Raw genomic sequence first — 23,904 nt, 5'->3', positions numbered from 1 at the left:
CTGAGTGGTCAGAAGACTAGAAAACCGCTATATAAGTGCTGTCCATTTACCGTTTACTAGCAGCTCCGTGAGGCCGTACTTAGGTACAGCAATGCTAGGAGCTAAATGCTAACACCCCTTAGCTTAGCATTCACACTTATTATCAACTATTTTTACTCTGGAACTTGCTTGGACAAAGTCAACATGTGACTGTGAGAGTGCATAGGAACAAACTTTATTCCTTTTGTTGAAAATAAAGAAAGTCAACTAATCATTTTACAAAAAAGTAAAACATAAACCCTCGCTGAATCTGGTTACCGGACTCACGATGAGACCAAACTTTGCATACCATCCTGGAACAATCCGAAGAAAATGCAAACATTAACACCAAAAAAAGTCCAATGTACATCACAGCCTGCGGGAGAGAAGCGCTAATAATCCTCTAACTCATCAGGACTTTCATCAGAGTAGCCACTGTAGGGTGGACTGGAGTCTAAGTGGATGCTGCTGTCCGTGTCCACGGAGACCACAGAGCTCAGGGTGCTGTATATGGACACCATGCTGCCGTCGCTGTCGCTGCTGCTTCTGCTGCTCCTGCTGCTGTCGTCGTCGTGGATCACCATCACCTGAGCGGAGTCAGCTGCTGGAAAACACAGAAAAAGAAAAACTGTGAGAGTTTCTGTTTACAGATGTTTGAAAGAGTACCATCTTCCCTCTGAGCCACTTTCAAGTCTTTTGCATCAGTGGTTCTCAACCTTTCTTATGTCAAGGGCCCTGACATGGATACAGATTAGGTCATGGGCACCCATTTGATGTGATCTGACTCCAGGGACTTTCATCTAAAAATATTTTGGTTGTGAGATATGATTCAGACCAAAATTCTTCAGTTTTCCATGGAGGAAGTGAAACCTATGGTCAGAACAGTCACTCTTATAGCTCTTACTCACACTGGCTCACTTCTGTAGTGACAATTAAAAAGTGAAAATAAACTATTCCCCATGTTTCAGGGGACCTCCTGTAACTCCCTCAAGGATGTCCGTGGGTCCACAAGGCCCTGGTTGAGAGCCACTGCTTTACATGACTTAAAAAACAAAACATTATTCTACATTTTTGTTATCGTCAGCAAAATTCAAAGGGATTAAAACCAACAATACATCAGTCTGTCTGTTAATATTTTTTTTTTGACTTCCCAACACTGTGTGGTTCTCAGCCCAAAACCCATTTGATCCCACTGAAGACATACATTTTTAAAAACTGGGTCACAAAAATGGAGTTTCAATTTTTAAAGAGGCTGCACACTGTACTTTTCAGCAAAAGTTACTCACACAGGCGTAACCTGTGTGTTTGTTGGGGACTATTTTCAGCTGTGGATGAATACACATATGGTGCTCTAGTGATTTACAGCAGCATTGAATCAATGGAATCGATACAAAATAAACTAGGCTTTGTTAGCTCTGTTGGCTAATCAGTTAGTTGGTTTTGGTTGTATTATGGGATTTGATGACAAAAGGAAAAACACAGAATATCACCTCTATCACACTTTTTTAATCTATAGGGGGAAAACACATGATATCTCTGAGCCTCAAAGTCATTGTGATCTGTGTATTGTAGAACAAACTAATAAAACAGATAATTAAAACAAAATATTAAAAGTAAATAAATAAATAAATAAATAAATAAAATAGAATAAAAATGATCAGGAGAGGTAAAAGTAGGTAAAAACCAATGGTTAAAAATGCATAAAAATCAAGGCTGTAATGTTACTCCACATAAAAAGCCAGATTAAGAAGATCCAGAGGTAGCAAATTTCACAATTTAGGGGCGTAAAAACAGAAAGCGCTCTCACAAGTACTTTTATGGGACACATGAGGAACATTTAAAAGTAAAGCAGTGGAGAACCTGAGTGATCTGGCTAGAACATTAAATGATGGGCGAGGTCAGTTAAAGCTTATAAACAAGTAAGAGAACCTTAAAATCAATACTAAAAGACACAGGTAGGCAGTGTAGTGCAGTGTAAAGATGCAGTGTAGAAAATTTAGGGGCATCTATTGGCAGAAATGGAATATAATAATCCTAATTATGTTTTTATTATGTTATAATCCCATCAAACTAAGAATCGCTGTGTTTTAGCTACCTTAGAATGAGCCATTTATATCTACATACAGAGCGGGTCCTTTCCCATAGAGTCTGCCATCTTGTTTCTACAGTAGCCCAAAATGGACAAACCTGACACTAGCTCTAGATAGGACTATTTGTGTTTTCACGTCGGCCACCATAGCTCTCCTACATGCTTAACACACAGAAGTTTCAGTTGGTTGCAATCTGCAACCTCACCACTAGATGCCACTAAATCCAACACACTGGACCTTTAAAATCAAAATTACCTGCTAGGTTTTGAGAGTCAGGAACGACCAACATGTGCATCAAGGCTGAGATCAGTCACACCACGGTGCTTGCTGTTTTTGATTAGAAATCGTTTTGCAGCGTTGAGAAAACAAAATGTGTTTTCCCTTTCTAAAGAAATTCAGAGTAGGGACAAACATTTGGTTTCCAGACATGTCAAGTCTGGCAACCAGATTCCGTTAAAAGCTCCAGGGTCAAGGCTCAAGACGAACATGCTTTTCATACCATCTGAATCTACAAACCTTGGTTGTTTTATATTGTTTGTATTGAGTTTTAATTCTATATGTTTGACCCTGTAATCATTTTATGCTATTGTTCTTTTATGCATATTTGTCAAAACTGTTGTAATCATGGTTGCGAAAGGATTTATTGAAATAAAGTTTACATACCTAATTCCTTACAGTTCAACCATTCTGTGTCTTCTGATGAGTAACTTTGTCATATTTGCACATGCATGTTATTTCTTCATCTTTGTTTATTCTTTGTTTATTGATTTTCCAATGCTGCATACTGACTTTTAGCTTTGTAAGTTGAATTGTGTTTTATTTTACCTGTAATTTCACCATTTCTAAAATAAAATCACACAAATGAAAGACAAGACGTGAATGAGCCTCATGGTGCTGCCACCTTGTGTTTGAAATCTTCCCTGTGCTCCACACTCTGCACCACCAGCTCCTACCCTCTCTTCCCACACTCCACCAACGAGCACGTTTTAAAATCATCTATTAAGCTGAGACAGGCAGAGGCAGTGAGTGTAAATACTCTCTAAACACCTTGAAGAACCACATTTCTTTCACGCAGCAGCTATGGGTCGAGCACTTTGCTCAAGGACACCTCCGCCGTTACTGCTGAGAGCGAGAGGTACATTAGTCACTGAGCTCGCCCAGACATGCCAAGGCTCTCCAGTCACTTCATCTGATGAATGTGGCACTGCACACCGTCGCTAGTAAGTGCGCTGCCAGGCAGATATTAATGTTGTATGGGTCATCCATGTGGCAGCTTGTGCATGAGTGTGAGCACTATGTCACTGTCACGTACTGTAGATTGATGTGTGGTTCTGTAATGGATATTTGAGGGAGATAAACATGTAATTCATCACAAACCCTTAGAAACATAATGTCCATGTAACTGCTGCAGGTGTGAGGGTGAGGTGGGGTGATAACAGTATTTCATTAACTAGAAAAGCAAAAGAAATTGAAACTGATTTAGCCACATTTCCTGACAACACCAATTTTATGTGTTGTTGAGTTGTGTGCTTACATTATCCCAAACATTTCCAACAATGTTCTAACCCAGAGTAATCTGTTAATTTAATCAAGGACACTGTGTCAAGGAGTCTGTGTCATTTGATTGGCATCGCCTGTCATTGGCATCATACTCCTTGTGCATCCGTCAGGCTTATTGTTGTCTGCCAGGGACTGTCATTAATTGACTTTTTAATTCAGTTTTCAGGCACATTGTTATGACACACCTTTTAGATTTTGATCCTTTTCAACTATATGTTTGACGGATGAAGGATTTTAAGTTATCAGATATCTGGATCTTAAGTTAATCAGAGAAACAAGCTGAGCAAACGTTAGCCGCAGCTCGGCCCCAGCCCTTGGTCGTGCCTAACAGCATTGAAGAAACACTGATTTTTAATGTGAAACTACTTTATTCAGTGTTTTTACCAGTTTGAATCATCGGGTCTGTTTGTTTTGGAGAGGAAAAGACCTCTACGGATAATTCAGCTCCTGGTAAAAACCTCAAGAGCATCTGAATCTTAAGTTATCAGAGAAAAAAGGTGAGCACATGTTAGCTTGGTCCTAGCCTGTGGCGTGCCAAACAGCATTGAAGAAATGCTGATTTTTAATGTGAAACTGCTTTGTTCAGTGTTTTTACCGGTTTAAATAATCAGGTCTGTTTGTTTTGGAGAGTAAGAGACCTCTACAGATGATTCGGCTTCTGGTAAAAACCTCTTGAGCGTCTGGATCTTAAGTTATCAGAGAAACAAGCTGAGCAAACATTAGCTGTGGCTCGGCCCCAGCCGCTGGCGTGCCAAACAGCACTGGAGAAACGATGTTTTTTAATGTGAAACTACTTTATTCAGTGTTTTTACCAGCATCTGGATCTTAAGTTATCAGAGAAACAAGCTGAGCACACATTAGCAAGAACTGGGCTCGCAGCCCGTCTGTGAGGAGCAATGCAGCATTGGAGAAACACTGATTTTTAATGTGAAACTAACTTATTCAGTGTTTTTACTGGTTTAAGTCACCGGGTCTATCTGTTTCAGAGAGGAGGAGGCTGTTAAGGATAAATCAGCTACCTGTAAAAACCTCCTCAACAATGAATTTTAAAGAAATCCTACAAGGTAGGAAATTACTGCAATGACAGCATTGCTCTGTCTTTTGTTATAGTTTTGATTGAAAAAATTCTAGCAACAGAAAATCCCATTTTGCACATTTTAGACCTCCAACTGGGAGAGATTTGGTTCCGTTTGACTTGTTATAGTTTCCTTACTTGATTGGATTTCACTTTATTATCAGACACAAGAAATGTAAACCAAGGTAGTTTTTTAAAGGAGAACTCTGTGCAACATAATGATATGAAGAGGCAATACCAATTAACCCAACATATGACCTGAAAGAACCTCAGAAACACATGTAAGAGGCGACACTGCAGTAAGATTATTTCCAGTCTGCACTGCATGGATGAGTCCCATGACCTGTGCTTTAAAATACACCATCATAACAGATTCCTGTTCTCACTTTAACACACCACCAACATATTTCAAGGCTGTCCACTGACCTGAGCGGATGACATCACGATCACAAGGTTGCTTTTCTGAAACAAAGAAAGCTTACTTTGAGCTCAGTGTGTTATGCATTAATCATTATTTAAAAACTGGGTCTTATTATCTATTACTTAATGTCTTGGCCCAGTTGACTTTGTTTTTTGTCCTTCAGTTAAATGTCTTGTTCATGTTTCTCTTTACAAACAGCAAAAATTACACTTCTCTAACTGTATGGATACTAATGATATTGTTGATGGTGACGCACCTCTCACCTTTCCTCTCAGTGATGAGGGTCTGCCGCCTCGACTTCATGTCCAGGCTCAGGTTTTCCACCATGCTGTCAATGCAGTTGTCCAGGGCCAGGCAGCGGGTCTGGGAGAGGATGCTCTGTCGGCAGATGGGACACTCATCTTTCTTTTTGCGCCACTGCTTGATGCAGTAACTGCAGAAGCTGTGGGCGCAGTTCAGGATGACAGCCTGTAGACGATATCGATACAGATTTAAAAGTTTGATTTAACTATACAAGTGTGAAATCTTCTGAAGCAACTCAAAGAGAAAACACAAGTTGTAAATTACAGTCTAAATTGACTCCTAATCCTACCTCAATGAAGAGCTCGGAGCAGATGATGCACTGAAGCTCGTTCTCCAGAACTTCAGTCACTTGTGTAACTACTTCCTCTTTTTGGGCCCGAGCCTTTTCTTTCTCCTCCTGCAAAAACAAACCAATAATAAATATATTAAGCTTTGTTAACAGCCATGCCAAACTATGTGAAAAGCATGCTTAAATACAGTCATACCTTTGTCACTTCAAGCTCTTTGTTTTTGGCCAAGAGTACCTCTTCAAAGCCTTTCCGTGAAAGGGCGAGTTCATCTATTACTTTCTTTTGCTAAAAACAAAAAAAACCAAAACAGTTTGACAAATTAAAAAACAATGGTTGCTTGTATTAGTGGTGTCACAATAAATTCAAGCTCCAGTTTTATGCTACGTACCTCATGCAAGGCCTCATCCAACTGTTTCTTTAAAAGCTCCTCTTGTTGCTGCGTTTTCTCAGCCTACATACACAAACAGTGACACTTTTATTAAATAGAGTATTTTGTATCATCATGCAAACATTACAAAAAAGACACCAGTGCCACTTTTACTAGTGTGTAATAGTGAGCTTATATGTCATTAAAGGGACAGAATTTTTGATATGGGTTTATATGAGATAGATATTCATACTCAGTGATTACATACAGCAGAAGGTGGTCGCCATGCGTCCCGTTTGGAGAAGCAGACTGGGGTACTGGCACAGAAGCTATGCAATGAACTGCTGTGGATGGGGGAAGCAGCTAAACATATTTTAGCCACTTAGCAAAAGGTAAACCATTAATATAAATTTAAGTGTACGCTATGCTTAGAATATATATCAATCATATATAATATATCTATACCTTATTCAAATATAATTCAAATAATCTCATCTTTATATCCTTATCCAAGCAAAACATATCTGTCATGATTGGATAAGGATATAAAGATGAGATTATTTTTTGGATAAGATGTGTGGATGACTGTATGACTATTTTGTTCATTGGCTATTTACATGTTCGAAATAAACTGCTACTATCTAAATATTTTTATAGCTTTACCTGGCTATTGGACAGCACTTTCTGATGGGGAACTGAACCTGATATCTATGCTCTCTTCAAAGCGACCAGACTCCTTTGACAAAAACATCATTTCACCTCAGAGACCACAGGAGCTGCTGGTCTACCTCTGCCTCCGTAGGTTAGCTTGTTTGTGCTATTGTAGGACTTCAGTGTTTTAAAGGGTTAGTTTGGATTTAGCAAAGTCACACAATAACACAAAGACACTAACCAATTGAGGCAGCGGTAGACCAGCAACTCCCGTGTTCTGCACGGTAAAATTACTACTGTTGTTAAAGGAGTTTGATGGCTTTGAAGAGAGCATAGATGGATGTGACGCTTCAGCCTTGAGTCGCAAATAGCTGTCTAATGGCAAGATAAATCCATGAAAATAGTCTTAATATACCATACACTTAAATTGATACTGACTTTTTTAGGTGGCTTAACTAAGTTTTGCTGCAAACACTATCCACAGCAGTACACTGCTTAGCTTCTGTGCCAGTACTTCTGCCTGCTTCTCCAAACTGCTAACTGACATTTACTGTAGGTAATATACTAACTATGGATATGGACCTCCAAAAACTCTACTTCAGAAAATCCTGAACTATCCCTTTACTAAACACAATGCACAATGCAAACCTCTCACCTCCAGCTGCCTCTTGGTTTCACTAAACGACTTCTCTAAGGTCTCCATCCGGTGCATTTTGGCTCTGAGTGCCTCCAGCTGACCCTGCAGCTCCCTGACGTGCTCCTCTCTGAGCGGGTCTGCCTGCTGGGGCTCTCCGCCCAGTGAGGCGACCTGCCTCTGGGTGTCGTCCACCTGCTCCCTCAGCATCAGGATGTTCTGGCTGTACCTAAAAATACAAGTGAATAAAACTTAGGGGTTCAGCGATGAAAAAAAAAGGTTATTAACAGCCGTAAAATACTTTGTGACCCAGCAAACATCCTTTTGGGTATTTAAAAAACTGCGATGGATGTATCTTTTGAAAACCTGATGCTTGGCTCTGTGAATGTGGGGCACAGACTGGGGCTTACATCTGCAAGTTGTCCAGGTCACACAGAGCACTAGAGCCATCTGAGGGCCGGTCTATTTCCCGGACTTGTCTGCTGGATCCAGTCTCCTCTGGCTGGGTGTGACTGAGCCTCTGCTGGCGTTTCACCGGTGACAGTGGGCAGGGCTTTGCAAACGACTTGTCTGCAGAGGAGCAGCGGTACAGCTTGGGCTTCGAGGTGGACGGCTCAACCTCTTCAACTGTCAACTTCCTCTTAGACTTCTTGGGAACGTGGGCAGCTTTAGCACCCTCTTTGTGTCCCTTTGTCAGGTAGAGTTTAATGTCTTTGAGGGGCCGCTGGACGAGGATGTAGTCGAACTCCACTTTGGTTCCAATGACAGGGACCCCGAGCTGTATGGAGTCTCCCAGTCTCAGCTGATGGGCCTCTTCAGCAGGTATGCGGTTTCCATTCACCCACACACCGTTGAGACTCTGAGGGTAAAAAAGCAACACTGTCTTTTACAGCTGCAGCTATCAAAAACATACACTCAGTAACCACTTTATTAGGTACACCTGTAAAATCTAATGCTGTCAAACAACAGCTCATCCATGTATTCTAACTTTACAAAAAAAAATAAAGTTGCTTTGAATAATACTCTCAGACAGTTATTAATTTAACTGTGCTTTTATTTCAATGATCCTGTGTGACTAAATATTGGAACACCTACGCAAAATGACAAGAAACAACCGATTCATTCATCCCTGTACTTATGAGAGCTTTAAAATCAGGCAGAGAGAACAATTCATGTACTTTTAACGCTTTCTGAAGGTTAGGGAGAGGAGAAGAGCACATAAAACTTTTTTCCCCCAGCTCAGCCCGTGCACTAGGAACACACAACAAAATTAACTCTCGAGATCTCAGGCTATAGGTACAGTCAGATCTCTGTTCAATCAAAGTACAAATGTATGAAGGGAGTTCATCTAAATTCCCCAGATCCACCTCAAAACCCTTATTTTATAAGCTAAAGGAGTAAAAAAAAGAACCTACCAATTATTTAATGATGGCAAATGTTGTTATTTACAGCCCTAGAATACTTTGTGCACCAGTAAACCTTTTTTTTGGGTATTAAAAAGACTGCGATGGATGTATCTGGATGGATGGCCTCTAAATTCCTCAGATCCAAATCTGATTTCTGATCTCAGATTACAGGTACAGTCAGATCTCTGTTCAATCAGAGTACAAATGTATGATGGAAGCACAAGGCATTGACTTGGCTTCTAAATTCCCCAGATCCAAATCTGATCAATCATCCGTGGGACCTGACAGTACCCCACCTCGCAACCAACAGGACTCAAAGGATCCGTTGCCAATGCCCTGGTGCCAAACACCACAGGACACCCACAGAGATCCTGTGTCCATGCCTCAACAGGTCAGAGCCAAAACTGATCCACAGTGGGGCCTCCAACCTGTTTAGGTATGAACCTGTGAAATCTGGGGTAGCGTCTCATCCCACAGAAGCTAAATCTGATTGGCATGTGCGGAATTTGGAGGCCAGGTTGACACCTTGAGCTCTTTGTCATGTTTCTTGAGCCTTTCCTGAGCAGTTTTTACAGTGTGGCATGGTGCATTGTCTTGCTAGGGGGAACACTAACATTGAGAAGTGCCATTGTCATGAGAGGGTGTACTTGGCCTGCAATGGTGTTTGGGTGGGTGGTGCGTGCCAAGTGGCATCCATATGAATGGCAGGATCCAGTGGTTTCCCAGCAGAACATTGTATTACGACCGGATGATGCAATTCACTTCCTCTGTCAGTGGTCTTAATGTTGTGGCTTACATGTACAGAGTCTTAGGAGGAAAATTTTGCCTGTATATGCTGCATTCTTTTAATCTAAGTTTGTGCAGCAACAGTATTTTCCACACATGCTGATGTTACTGGTTTGCAAAATCTCAAGCTTCTGTCTATGACATCATATAAGACAACATTTATAAGAGCAAGGTCCTTTCTCATGCTTTATCAAGTCTCTATATTGTTTTATGTGTTCAGGTTTTAAGTCTTTTATGGGTTTCTTACCAGAGAATACTTATTTATTTGTGTAGAAATATCACAAAAATGTAAATTATAATAGAGATTGTTACACTACCTTCCTGTCTGTCACCGTCCACTGGCCATCTTCCCTTTGTTTGAAAATACAGTGCAGCCTGGAGATCATCAGAGGACATGTTGGAGACAACAGCTGGTGGGTTACATCCACTCCACGTCCAACAGTGATCTGCACAGCCAAAACAAACATGTCCAACAGTCAGTTAGCTTTCCACTGTGCAGCCTTTAGCTCATTAAAACATTTATAACAACATATAAAAGAACACTAAACATGCAACAAAGAATAAGGAATATATTTAATGTGAGAAATCTGAATCTACCGTGAACTTGAGCAAGTTTTGGTGTTAATATATGGCAAGTGTAGCAAGCTAGTTAGCATTAGCATTCTGCACCTCAGTGTTTTCGTACAAGCGGAGCCAGTCTGAATTTCTCCCGACTCTCATCAAACATAAAACCTCTGAATCTGAACATTCATCCTCCTCCTCGGCCGCAGACGAGTCTGTCGTCAACGTGTCCATCTTTAGCTCATTCTGTCAGTGGCTAATGTGACATAAAAACACAGCTCTAACTGTGTTGTTGCTCCATTGCTAACGTTGCACTACGGCGTCAAGATGGAGAGTGACACGACGAAACCGGAAAACATATGGTTTGTTTTCAAAATAAAAGCGTCAGTTGAGTTGAACCAATCACTCACCAATCTGGAAATCCATCGGTTAAAACAAAACAAAACAAACAAACAAACAAAAAAAACAACCTTTTTTCTACAATGTAAATTGCAGAATCTGTCTTGAGAGATTAATCACTCACTCGGTGGACATCAATATTAATATTATTTAAATAAATATTGAAATTAGCAACATTAAGCCACTGAGTCTTAAATCACCATGGTAACCTGCTAGTCACAAAAACTGGGCAAAGTGTATATTCAAATTTCATGTATAAACCATAAATTATTTATGTTATTTATATTATTATAAACTTACAAAAAAGAATTCTACATGTGTACAGATATTTAATAACAAATAGTTTTCTTTTTCTTTAATTTTCTCACATTTTCAAAATTGCTTTTTACGTGTGAATAATGTTGTGTGCTATATATTTTATATTATATTATATTGTGTATTATATTTTTATGATCCTTTTTAACTTTTGTAAAGTGTCTGAGTACCATAAAAAGCACTCTCCAAATAAAATATATTATTCTTGTTTTTCTTCTTATTATTTTTATACTCTTTTTCTTTGTTGAAAAATAGATTAGATTACAATATGACAAAAAATATTTCTGTAATTAAGTACTATGAAATGTTTTTTTTTGTTTTGTTTTCTAATACTTTTATCAATAAATAAATACGTGTATATTTTCTAAAATAAATTACACAGTGGAGGAATTAATGGAAATGGTGGAAATACATTTGAGTACTACTAATACTTGTATGTAGTCCCATTAGCCTATACTTTTTCTACTTATTATATTTTAGAAGCAGATTCTGTATTTTATATTTTACTACATTTATTTAACAGCTCTGGATAAAATGTTGCTTCTATAGGAATGAATATTTATTAAAAACAATCTTTGTATCATTAATTAACATATATATATATATTTATTTACAACAAAAATATTTTTAATTTATTTTTTTATTTACAACAAAAACAAAATTTAATTTACTCATTTATTTTGATTTAAACGGTGATAAAAAAAAAAAAAATGCGCCTTTAAAAAAATGATTTCCTGCAGCAGTGTCTCGCGACCACCAACACGTCCACATCCTGTTGCCGTCTACTCGAGCGACCCCGCGTCCCAAAACGCGCGCACCCTGAGCTCCGGGCGGGACTTCCTCTCTGCTGCGGATGCGATATTAGGGTGAGCAGGCAGAAAGGGCTTGGTCGGGGTGTCACTGGTGTATCCGTGCGGCTCCGGACAGCAGAGAACCGGGCTGACGACGCCGCCGCTGCTTGGTGCCGCTGAAGCCCCGTAGATGAGCCTCCTCCCCGGCTATGCTGCCCTGAGAGCGCCGCGAGTACCCGCCCTGCCAACATGTCTGATGTCAACAAGACTATTCAGAAATGGCACGCCAGTTTTAGGAAAGGCACAGACTTTGACTCGTGGGGACAATTAGTGGAGGCTATAGATGAGTACCAAATGTAAGTTGCATTCAACATGTGTGTCCTGCCTGTCACACAGCTGCTTCATCCATGCTTCTGCTTCTGTTTGAATCCTTGAATGTGCAGGGAGATAACGGCATGTACGAGACAGTGGCTGCACGGTGCTTCACAAGAAGTTGGAGCCTGTGAGCTGTCAGTCAGCTCCTCACAGCAGTAAACAAACCCTACCCATCCATGACGTGATGTGGCAGTTGCAGAGGCAGCAGCACAGTCGCTTGTGTGTGTGTGTGTGTGTGTGTGTGTGTGTGTGTGTGTGTGTGTGTGTGTGTGTGTGTGTGAGGGGATGTTGCACCCCAGACTCATTCAGGCAGCAGTCTGAGTGCAGGGAGAGTCCTGTCATGGAGAAAGCATCCAGAGCTGTGTGCAGTGTGTTTCATTTTGTGTCATGCAGTGCAGAAACGGGGCCAATATTCCCTCAGAGTATTGAGAAATAGTCAGCCACACCCTCTTATTGTTATGGGTGGGTTTTCATCTGCTCACTGAGTAATATTTCCTGTTCACACACAAGATCTTGTCTGCACATTTTTTACTGATGTGATCTGCTCTGTCTGCTAATTGTTGTTTTGTATGAAATTGCATTAATAATATGAAATATAAGTCATGACTTCTTCTGTTTGTGACCAGAAGGGGGCGCAGGTATACACGATGAAGTCACCATACATTACAAGAAGTTTGCTGCAAAGCATTAACTCACCTCTGTGTTCTCTAGTTTGGCGAGGCAGCTGCAGAAAGAGGTCCAGTCTACAAACTCATCAGACTTCACAGAGGAGCAGAAGGTAATCATTAAGTGTCTCTGTAACCTCTGCACAGACAAGTTAGGGATTCTACATTAACTAAGAAGTGGGTTTCTTTCTTTCTTTTTTTTTTTTTTTTTTAGAAAACTTTAGGAAAGATTGCAACATGCCTGGAGATGAGGAGCGCCAGTCTGCAGGTGGGTGGCATTGTTTTCTTTAATCTGTATGAAACACAGTGTGTGGAATATGTTTTTTAGAAACAGACATCTAAAGAGCACCTCTTAAAATAACAAATTTTGACCATAGTTCTTTAGAGATGAACATTACAATCAAAAATGAATGAGGATCAGTAGGTAAAATAGTGAGGTCGTGAGTCCAAACCTTCTCAGATCCCCCACACTCTCTAAGAAATGTTTGACAAGCCACCAAAATATTCTGAAAATTTAAAACATGTTACAAACAGTACACCAGACCTAATTTAAGTTTTCAGCTTCATCAACCTCCCTGACACAGACAAGATAGGTTAAAATCTGTACTTCGCTTAAAACACTGCCGTTAAATCAGTGTTATCAAAGTTTACTTTGTTAAAATTAAATTAACATTTAAATTTTTTTAAATGTATTTTTATGTTATTTTTTTTATTTTATTTTTTAAAATTATTTTTACTTTATTTTATTTATTTAATTTTTAAATATTTTTTATAAACAATATAAATATTTTATTAATTAAAATGATTTTATTAATTTTTTGTTGTAATTTTTTACCTCATATCTCACTGTATGATGGTCTAAAGCTGATTCACAGCCTTCATTATACTGTCAGGAAAAAAATTCTGGTGAAGAAAAACTAAATCCCTTGATTTTATGAAGTTGTTCTTATTATGCACAATAATATCAGCACGGCATCAGAATCAGCCAACATGCTTTTTTGTTTTATTTTACACAATGAAAAAATTTTACATACTCTGAAAATCATTGCATTTAATATCTCCATCTGCTGGGGGCATCACAACAAGAGTATACATACATAATAATATGTCCCTAATTCCATTACAGAAGAGACTTGATGATCACTGAAATTAAGTGGGAGAAAAAAAAGTGGATATATCGATATCTGTATCAGTTATTGGCCAAGTAAGTTGTTATATATCGGCATAATAGATATCGGCAAAAAAAATCAATATCGTGCATCCCCGTTTGTACTCAATATTAATATTTTTGCTAGAAACAGACAATTTACAAACTGTCTTTCTGTGTCGAACATATGATCTGCCTTGAGGGGTCATCAAAGTCACACACATTCCCAGAGGGGGAATTATTATTCATGGTACTGTTTAAAAACTTTGAGAAAGGTTTGTTGCTTTGAGTCGTCAAAGAAATTGCATATTCTCTTTTTTATGACTTGCAATATTTATTTTTAGTATGTAAAACAATCAGTGAACATCAGTCTAGTGCAGTGGTTTTTAAACGTTTTATGCCCAAGGCACACCTGTATTTATATCTGTATACAATAGACTGTATAACCTGTGTTATCACTCATATCATGACATAAATGTTTGTTTTTATTTACTAACATCAAATAACAATCGACAACCAGCTATTACTCATTAAATGTTTAACAAAATAATTCAAGGATTCATTTTAAACTTTTTGAAACTACATCAAATCACCAATAACACATTAATTTAAACAGGAAATAATGTAAGATAATGTGATGTGTGACACACTTATAATTCCCATGCACGAACGGCGAAAAGTAGGTTCCCTGTGAAGATGTTTTTAAATTAAACTAAATTAAATTAAATTTTTTAGGCAGAGTTTACCTCTTCATTAGGAAATGGGTGTGCACACCATACTGATACAGTCAATTAAAAATTAGTTCATAACTTTTTGTGTAGACCAAGTTGAATATTGCTATAATAATGTGTGGTTATCACAAAATCCCACAGGTGTGCACACCATTTGAGAATCATTGAACTAGTGTACAAATGCAACTTAAATCCTACCTCATCCTCCCTTCCTGTCTGGTGTGACCACCCAAACAATAAGGATGAGCAACAAATCAATACACCAATAATGTTGCTTTTTAAAAAGAATATATATATACATGTATAAATACATTAATCGTCAGCATAGATGAGGACTTTTAAGAACATGTCAAACTTTCCACTTGACAGTATTTGTGATTCAATTGCTTCCACCTACTCTCACCTTTGTGCACTTACAAATTATTTAAATGGGAACAGTTGCTGCATATGAGAGTATTAAATATGTCTGTTCTTCTGCAGTGCACACAGTCAAAAGAGGACTTCAAGTTAGAAGAGCTGAAGAAACTGGAAACCAGTAAGTGTAGTGACTGGGAGTTACTAAGTGTCACCTTGTTAATGCTGCTGTCATGATTGTGTATTCTGATCTTCCTCCTTTTGTGTCTGCAGTAATTCAAAATATTCTGACCTACAACAAAAAATTCCCCTTTGATGTGCAGCCAGTGCCCCTAAGGTAAATATCCTTTACTTATATCTCACACTGTTGCGAGTTTGAGCCTGTATTTTACAGAACATCCTGCGTGAGCATTGACGTCATCTAACCTGTCGTTCCTCTGTCAGGAAAATCTTCGCTCCAGGTGAAGAGGAGAACCTGGAGCTGGAGGAGGAGGAGGACGCCGCAGCAGGAGCAGGATCCATAGAGGCTTTCCCCCCTAGAGCCCCCGGTACTGTGTCTGTTACAGTTAATCAAACACACCTGCTGTTTGAGGGACGTTTGTTGTGTCATGTTGTCCTGTTGTTTGGGAGGGCTGTTTGACTGTGTGTCTTTTTGTTTCCTTCTGTCGGTGCTGTGCATGGCTTCACCGCTCATTCCTGCCTGCCTCATTCGCAGCTTCACAAGGTACGGCTTTTATCGACCAACGTCTGAACTCGTTCTCTGCTGCATGACCGACGTGTTTTTATCACTGCCTGTTAGTGGGAACACACGGCCTGTTGCTGAACTGACAAAAATGTGAAGGGACTCTGAAATGATCATTTTTATAGAAGTTACCATAAAACTTCAATTAGAAGCCCGGGCTAATATTTGCTTAAATCACTTAACTCAACAGGCCTATATTTGGGACAGGCCTTTAGGCTTCAAATAACATCAATTATGTGTTATGTTATGACACTTGTTTTACATCACCCGGCACACTGACACAACACCACTTTATCCTGTTACAACAATATTCAGAAGTTGGATTAATCTTTATGAGAAACACCTTCTGACATCTGGAGGGAGCTCAGAGTAGAGCCGCTGCTCCTTTGCGTCAAAAGGGGTCAGTTGAGGTGGTTCGGGCATCTGATCAGGATTCCTCCTGGGTGCCTCCTGTTAGAGGTGTTCCAGGCACGTCCCACTGGTAGAAGGCCCCGGGGCAGACCCAGAACACTCTGGAGGGATTACATATCTCATCTGGCCTGGGAACACCTTGGGGTCCCCCAGGAGGAGCTCAGAGGTGTTGCTGGGGAGAGGGACGTCTGGGGTGCTTTGCCCCGGATAAGCGGATGAAAATAAATGGATCGACACCTTTTGATTCTTGTGGTTGGTGGACCCTTATGGTCTAAAGAAATATAAATAACGTACCGTGTAATCGATGAACGGACACATATTCTGACATAATGACAGCCTCAAAGGGTAGACAGTCACTACTTGTCTTCTCTGGTGCTCATGGTTTCAGTAAAATGAAATGAACCGAGCTAACGATGTGTAGCATCTCCCTATTGACGAAAGTTTAAACATTTATATTTGTATGTGCGATCTAAACAGCTAACTGAAGTTAGCTCAAGTAGGTAGTCAACAATCCACTTTTAAGTCCAGTACAGACAAACAATCATGACGAGATGAAACCGTTATAGAACGTTACAGAGAAAAGTTGCAGCAGTGTGAACTGGCCGGTCTGAGCTCGACTCACGCCGGCTGATGGTGTCACGTGCAACTCAGCTGGTGAAATCGCCAGCGTCTGGTTTTAGAACATGTTTCAACAGCCAATCAGCTTGTAGTGAAGTCTGCTGGTCAAGTTAAAATGGCCACAGATGGCGTGTTCGCTTGCTGCAGCAGGTGCTCCGTCCCTGCCGAGTCCTCTGTTTCCGTCCTCACAGTGTGCTGGTGTCGGATGGTGGGTCGCTGCTGCTTATGCTTATGCACATGAGAAGTTGCATGTTTCAATTTGTCTCGCTGTGAATCTTTGGTCTGAACTGGGTTTTATAGATTTAAAGAACTTTCAAAAAGATGAACTGCTTGGCAACCAGACCAGGCTTCTAATTGCGACAGGCCTTTATTTGTCAAAGTGTGTAGCTGCACCAGACTAGTAGAAGAGCCTGGGCGTTTAATTGAAGCTTTATGGTACTCACCCTGTGTTACGTTGAATTTGTGAAGAAAGCTATGTTGTTCTCGCGTGCCTCCGGGGAAAAAAGAATCTGAAATCTGAGAAAATTCTTGATAAATTGAAGTGATCAGGGGCCGTGTTAAACAACAACAAAGCTATACCAGAACATCAGTCGACAAACTGAAAGTGAAACTCATCTGTGCTCTCTTCAAAGCCAGACTCCACTGACAAAAACAAATGTTGCCTCATCAGTCCCAGACACTAAAGCGTGTAACCTGATGGTGAAGAGCATGCCACTGAAAATACTGCCTGCTATTGGCTAATCTCAGATGACATCTCTTTCTGTTGTTACGGCAACTGTCTGCAACCTTTGTCCTCTACAGGTACCTTGTTGCCACGGTTACCCTCAGAGCCTGGGATGACACTACTCACACTAAAGATCGAAAAAATCGGGTTGAAGGATGCTGGGCAGTGCATCGATCCGTACATGACCATCAGTGTCAAAGGTACTTGTTCACATCTCTGTGAGAATGCTGCTGACGTACATCACCTTTAAATCTGAGTATAAAACATTTGATTTGCCAAAACCAAGATCACACTGTTGTTTCTCTGGCTGCAGATTTGAACGGCATAGATGTGAACCCAGTGCAGGACACACCTGTGGCCTCCAGGAAGGAAGACACCTACATTCACTTCAGCGTGGACGTGGAGATCCAGAGACATGTGGAGAGATTACCAAAAGGTAAAGTTGTCTGTTTCCACTTCAAAGACCGAAACCAACAATGAACTGATCCCACTAACAACCACTGTCTGTGTAGCTAAAGATGGATATATCTTGTCCCTCTGTGTCACTATCAAAGACACAGAATGAGTCACACTGTCGCACAGGATCTGTCACTACAGTGACAGTGGGCACTGAAGGCACAACTGCTTGTTAATGTACTGTATGTTAAAGAGACAGTTCACCCCAGAATCAAAAATACAAGCTTTTCCTCTTACCTGCAGTGCTGTCCATCAGTTTAGGTTGTTTTGGTGTGAGTTGCGGAGTGTTGGAGATATCAGCTGTAGAGATGTCTGCCTTCTCTCCAATATAACGGAAGTCAGTTGCACTCAACAGCAAAGTCTCCTTCCAAAAATCATGACCCTGTTACTCAAGATAATCCACAGACCTTGTTGTCAGCAGGATGTCAGTGAAGATTCTCAGTCATCCAGGTCATGGTAATCTGAAGTCCTATATAGTAGGCAACTAGACACACGATGGCTGGGTGGGTCAACGACTCATAGGTGATCTTAACGACTCTGAATCTCAGAGCTCACAGGTGACTCTAACGACTTTGTAAGGGTTCACACCCACACAGAGTTTAGAGCCTGCGACTCTGCACCAGTCTGTTGGAACTGAGGAAGCCTCTTGGATGAGAGGTGAAACGTCCTCAAGAAACTCAAGCAACTCCAGTTTGCCTTTGAAATAGCACTCAAATGTCATGTAGGAACTATTTTCCTCCATCGCCAACTACAAAGAAAAGGTTCATCTACTCACCGAAGAGAGGTTTGTGACAGTTTGAGAAGTAATCATTAATGGCGCCTACCTTGGCTGAGCTGTAACATTAGCTAGCTCAGTGGTGCTAGGTGAGCTAGCAGTAGATGCACACTTCCTTCTGCACTGTGATTCGCTTAATGGGTGCAGTTCGGTAGAAATAAAATAGCTCCTGGTCAGTTTTTTTTTTTTGGCGCTTTGAGCACCACAAGGAGTACCATTATAGTTCCATTATACTCAAGAGAAGGCAGCAATCTCTACGGCCGATATCTCCAACACTCATCCGGCTCGCGGCCACACGAAGTCACAGACAAGGGAGGTCATTCGAAAAGTATTGAGTCAATACATTTACATGATATTAGAGAAAATCGATTTGTTGTGTTGGTCCATCTTAAACCAGACTTTTAAAATACATGTAAACATGTTAGCCTGACTAAAATCATATTAAATCGAAGTTCTCAAAGTAGGACTAACACACCCAGATAATGCATTCGGGAGGCAAATTACACCTGCATGTCTGCGGTCAATCGGACCCAAACTGGTCTTGGCACTCTGCATGCTCCACAGTTTCCGCCCCGGGCTGTGATCTGGAAGGTAATTTGATTTTCCTAGGATGGCAAAGGCACGGCTCACCCTACTCTCCCTCTGATTGGCTAGTAGTCATTGCCTTTTTTGGCTGGATTGGTTAGGGTTAGGCATGAGGAATGAGATTGGTTAGGGTAGGGCAGAGTGGGGCGGGTCTTGCCTTCGCCATCCTAGGAAAAAAAAACTCGCAACCTGGAACTCGAATAGCATTAAAGGCATAACAGAGGAAGAAGCTGGAAACAACATGGCGAAATCCCCATCCAGAGCTGAAATGTACAGAGCTGTTAAGTTGTCCATTATGGCACCAGTTTGCCACTAGCTAACCGTAGCTAACTTGTCGATTGTTTGGTCTGTGACGAGATAGGTCAACCAGAAAAAGGTCCAATAACACAAGCTGAAAGGGGGCATATTGCTGCCTATTGTAGCAGAGTCGGACATACTTCTGTCAATAAATGGATTCCCCTCCTGTGCTTGTATCCTGGGACAAGGACAGTAGTCCAATTAAATGGCGTAGTCGAGCTATACCTGTTGCTCGGTTTCACTGTGCATGAAAACGTACTGAGACGAACGAAGTATAGAGTAAGGCCAGTCTTATCCTTCTAAGGCCAGTCTAGATGTGCAGTAATTATTTAGTATGTTAACCCTTTAGTTAATGTTGTGAAACCCGCTGTGCGTTCTTCCAGGAGCAGCTATCTTCTTCGAATTCAAGCACTACAAACCCAAAAAGAGGTTTACCAGCACTAAATGTTTTGCCTTCATGGAAATGGACGAGATCAAACCCGGCCCCATCGTCATCGAACTGTGAGTCCATGTGAAGTCCATTCTGTGTGTCCACTGTGAATCATGTGAGCGATTCCTTTGTGAAACATGACGTATAAACTTAACCTGCTTTGATTTCAGGTACAAGAAGCCCACAGACTTCAAGAGGAAGAAACTGCAGCTTCTAACAAAGAAACAACTCTATCTCCATCTCCATCAGACATTACACAAGGACAGCTAAGTCGCAGCGCGCCTCGAACTTTGACCCGCCCTCTTTTTAATCTCTCCCAGCACCCACATCCAGCAGAGTGCGGTGCTCCACCTCATCACATCCAGCAATACTAAACCAAGGTCGTTTTTTCTCCCAATGAGTATATGAAGAAAGTAAAGAGTTTTGTATTCTTTGATTCTGTTGCCAAGTGCGTATCCCTCCTCCAAAAACACTCTAAATATGTTTGCCCATGACCAGGTGGAGGCACACGGCGTTCATATCACAGCAGGGTTATGTTGAAACAGTCAACCCACCTCATCTCCAGTCTTCCTCAGCTCACTGATTTTTGGTAAATGGGACACAACATGAGTTACTGCAGGTGCTTCATTTGAGTTTTATGTGGAGTTTGCAAAGTCATTCCCTGAATAAATAACACAACATGCAAACAGTAACGTGTTTGCAGATATTAAAAGTTAGTCCACAATGGTTTGTGTGTGCCACGATTAGACTTTCATCGTGTTTAATTATTATTAATTGATTCGATGAATTTATTAAATGCATAAAAAAAATTAAAGTCCCCAAATTAATAATTTAGTTTTATTTATTCTTGCTAAAAGAGATACTTTACCGATTGTGTTAATGCAGTGGTTCCCAACTAGTGGGTCCTGGTCCAAAAGTGGGACCAGGAGTGACTTGTGAACATGTCAAGTTTGTTGACAACGCTTTATTTTGAAGTTCAATGCATTTCCAGCACAGAGCTTTTATTTTGAAGTGCCGTTCCCTGCTGTAGAGTAAGTGACTAACGGACAGCTACATGACAGAGACAGCAAACTAGCTCAACCATATGGTCAAACACAAGTATGATGCTGAATATATCAAACTGTGAGGACCTTGAACTAATGACTGAAGATAAATCTGGACCCAGTGTCTGGACCAGGTGGGAACCACTGTGTTAATAAAGTGTGGTAAACTTGCCTCCATCTTACCAGCGGCCACATCTCTGCGCTACAAGCCGAAAACACGGTGGAACTAAGCCGCGCTGATGAAATATAAACCAAGATTCTGTTACTGTGTTGCCTATTTCTTGCCGAAAATGTTTTAATTAACATGTATTAGCTTACAGTTTAAATGTAATTTAAGAAACCCTTTGTTACCAGACCTGCCGCCATTTTGTTTCCTGTGTCAATTTACCAAATGGCAAGGAAACTATAAAAGACAGAAAAGGCATGACGTCAGTGACAGCGTTCGAATTTTGCATGTGTGCTAGACTTTGGTGCCACTGCTATTTAAGTCAGTGGGAGGGCAAATCACACTCTAACCCATTATATCTTTGTTGTTTCGCCTTTGACCGAAAAATCCTTCCACCAGATTCAAACAAACTTTGTCAACTGTGTTTTATCTAAATGTGCGTGTTCGTTTTCCTTGTTACTGGTTTCCAAATAGATCACGGCTCTGTCCGTCAGCTGCCCCTGTGCTAACCTACCTGCTGCTAGCAGGAAGTATTGTAGGCTACATGTATTTGATATCATTACTGACCAACCTTCAAACAGTTAAGGATATTTAATAATCAGGAGGGCTAACGTTAGGCAGCTCTATAATGTTTCTAAATATAATCAGGAGGTGCTGCTAAATGTGGACCTCCATTACTTACCGGTACTTGTTGCTTTGTTCGTCAGTGAACTAAGTTAGCAGTTGGACTTTGTTTAGCTATGATAGTCAGCGGACGCCCTATGTTAATTTGGGGATAAAACCATTAATGTTAAGCGATAACTCTGGTGAAGGTGTAACAGAAACAAACAGCTGCGGTGTCAGAGAGTGATAGCAAATGTTCTATTGAATTGAATTGACCCGTCCCGGTTGGCTGCATTTCATGATGTAGCTCAGAGCTAACATGGGCTTAAGTTGAATATGCAGCTGACGGACAGAGCCATGATCTGTTTGGAGACCAGTAACAAGAAAAACAAATGTGCACATTTAGATAAATATCGTATAATGTGTGTTTCTTAAATATGGTGGAAGGATTTTTCAGTCAGAGTTGAAACACTAAAGATATGATGGGTTATAGTGTGACTGCCATGTCTGCTCCTTTTAACTCCAATAGAACTGACATCAAAGTCTGGCTCCAATGTGAAACTGACGTCATGTCCTCTCCTTCTTTTAGAGTTTCCTTGCCAAACGGCCCAGCTGCATTGTGTCACCCACTAGCGGGACTGGTGCAGTGCATTCTGGTAGTTGTAGGTTTTCTACCTCTTGAGCAAAAGCAAACGTCACAGCCCTTTTCTTTTGTTTTCTCTGGCACCAATCTCAAAAGTATTTCCGTCTTTTTACCACATAGACAGCCTAGTTTTATGAAAAGACTGTCTCCCAGTAGTGATGCGTCTGAGAAAATCTGGATCACAAAAATAATTTTTAAAAGACTATTAGATAAATTAATTTAGGATCATCTCAGAATTTATGTGCTTTAACATTCACACTTTCCACTTTTTTGAGTTGTTAAAAGTATAATGCGTTTGATTAGTGCGGCCTTAATTTAAAGCAGCAGATACTCTGATTGGACAGCTGTCGTGTGCATGTTCAATCAGAGCTCTTCCTGCTGTTCAATATGTTCTTCAAGTTTCAGCTGGCACTCTGTTGTCTCTACATTAAAGCTATCATAAGATGAAAACAGCACATTTATAATTATATATAATAGTAATCCTAAACACTTAAAAAGTCACAGACAGTATTGAATCCAGCAGTGGCATCTGCAATGTTAAACTGATGCAGGTATGGGTGAAACATACAGTAGATGTCATTTTATGATGCACTGACCATTTTTAAACGTGGTGTCGGCTTTGTCAGGACATATCTCAAATATAATTTCTGTACTAAATATCTGTTTCAGCCCAGAATTAATAAGAGTAGCAGTTAAATGTCTCCATCTCAGTTCAGTGTTCCTGCTTCAGTATGTATTGGATTTACTATATTTAAATACAGTTTCATACGGTTTTATAAATGCATTAAGATTAAATTGGATGCAGCATGGTTTGCATGATTCTGTATTCAGTGTTGCGGTCCAGATGTTTTTTTCTAAGCGAGCAGAAACGTTCAGGTTGCACGTTCGTCACCTGCCCCGGGAGCGTTTCTTTTTAAACCAAGTGTTAATCTGCAGATCAGATGTTATGTATACAGATATATTTGATCTATAGAGGATGCATCTTTACCGGCAAAGGACAGGAATCGTCTTCTCCTTGAGCCCACTACTACCTTCTGAGATCTCACACCACCCTGTCATTAAGGGCTTTTTTTATTTTCATTAAAGTTGCATGTAAGTTTTTATGTTTCCTGTCTGACTCTGCAGATGTTTGTGTTCACTAAAAACATCTACATGTTTGATTTCAGATTTTATTTTTGTAACGTCACAATATTCAGGACTGTAAATTAACTGTAAGATACACTAACTGCTGAGTATACAGTAACTGTGTGTGTGTATGATGAAGCGCAACGAGACGGGGTGAAGCGAGGCCTGTGGAGCGCTTTGAGTTTTGTTTGACAGACTGACGGGGATTGTATCGAACATTTACAATGCTTTTAATTTCTAATAAACTACAAATGAAGCAGCTTGGTTGGTGGTTTCATCCAGAGCATCAGCATGTTTCTGTCTCCGCAGCAGCTCAGATGTATGTCTTATTTTCTACAAATAAAGCA

General features: G+C 40.3%; 2 protein-coding genes across 6 annotated transcripts; one reads left to right on the top strand and one right to left on the bottom strand.

Annotated features, from left to right (window-relative positions):
• Nucleotides 1-198: 198 nt before the first annotated feature.
• On the bottom strand, nucleotides 199-10,505 carry rnf8 (ring finger protein 8, E3 ubiquitin protein ligase). Of its 5 annotated transcripts, none has more exons than XM_049589923.1 (10): nucleotides 10,271-10,505; nucleotides 9,919-10,047; nucleotides 7,820-8,268; nucleotides 7,431-7,638; nucleotides 6,146-6,208; nucleotides 5,953-6,042; nucleotides 5,757-5,864; nucleotides 5,428-5,632; nucleotides 5,170-5,205; nucleotides 199-622 (listed from the first exon to the last, which is right to left on the bottom strand). In XM_049589923.1, the coding sequence occupies exons 1-10, from the start codon at nucleotides 10,394-10,396 to the stop codon at nucleotides 411-413; spliced, it is 1,626 nt and encodes a 541-aa protein (XP_049445880.1). In that variant the 5' UTR covers nucleotides 10,397-10,505; the 3' UTR covers nucleotides 199-410. The 5 variants fall into 5 exon arrangements, with proteins under 5 accessions (XP_049445880.1, XP_049445881.1, XP_049445882.1 ...); XM_049589924.1 differs by having other exon boundaries at nucleotides 199-619; XM_049589925.1 differs by having other exon boundaries at nucleotides 10,199-10,334.
• A 1,160-nt stretch (nucleotides 10,506-11,665) lies between these two features.
• aida (axin interactor, dorsalization associated) lies at nucleotides 11,666-23,835 on the top strand. Its single transcript, XM_049589941.1, has 10 exons — nucleotides 11,666-12,023; nucleotides 12,754-12,820; nucleotides 12,922-12,975; nucleotides 15,066-15,120; nucleotides 15,213-15,276; nucleotides 15,384-15,487; nucleotides 17,512-17,634; nucleotides 17,748-17,870; nucleotides 19,931-20,048; nucleotides 20,148-23,835. Exons 1-10 carry the CDS (start codon nucleotides 11,917-11,919, stop codon nucleotides 20,245-20,247), a joined length of 915 nt encoding a protein of 304 aa, XP_049445898.1. The 5' UTR covers nucleotides 11,666-11,916; the 3' UTR covers nucleotides 20,248-23,835.
• Nucleotides 23,836-23,904: the final 69 nt, after the last annotated feature.

Source organism: Epinephelus fuscoguttatus, linkage group LG11 (genome assembly GCF_011397635.1).
Source record: "Epinephelus fuscoguttatus linkage group LG11, E.fuscoguttatus.final_Chr_v1".
Taxonomy (NCBI): domain Eukaryota; kingdom Metazoa; phylum Chordata; class Actinopteri; order Perciformes; family Serranidae; genus Epinephelus; species Epinephelus fuscoguttatus.
The sequence above is the reverse complement of the archived record's forward strand: the minus strand, read 5'-3'. Positions and strand labels throughout refer to the sequence as shown.

What these genes read in the sequence shown, in the direction of transcription:
- rnf8 (XM_049589923.1), bottom strand. Translation starts at nt 10,396, where the DNA reads ATGGACACGTTGACGACAGACTCGTCTGCGGCCGAGGAGGAGGATGAA. An exon ending in GCTTGTACGAAAACACTGAG is followed by an intron (nt 10,048 to 10,270) that starts GTGCAGAATGCT and finishes TTGGCTGTGCAG; the next exon opens with ATCACTGTTGGACGTGGAGT. An exon ending in AAACCAAGAGGCAGCTGGAG is followed by an intron (nt 6,209 to 7,430) that starts GTGAGAGGTTTG and finishes TTGTGTATGTAG; the next exon opens with GCTGAGAAAACGCAGCAACA.
- aida (XM_049589941.1), top strand. Translation starts at nt 11,917, where the DNA reads ATGTCTGATGTCAACAAGACTATTCAGAAATGGCACGCCAGTTTTAGG. An exon ending in GCTGAAGAAACTGGAAACCA is followed by an intron (nt 15,121 to 15,212) that starts GTAAGTGTAGTG and finishes TTGTGTCTGCAG; the next exon opens with TAATTCAAAATATTCTGACC. An exon ending in GGCCCCATCGTCATCGAACT is followed by an intron (nt 20,049 to 20,147) that starts GTGAGTCCATGT and finishes CTTTGATTTCAG; the next exon opens with GTACAAGAAGCCCACAGACT.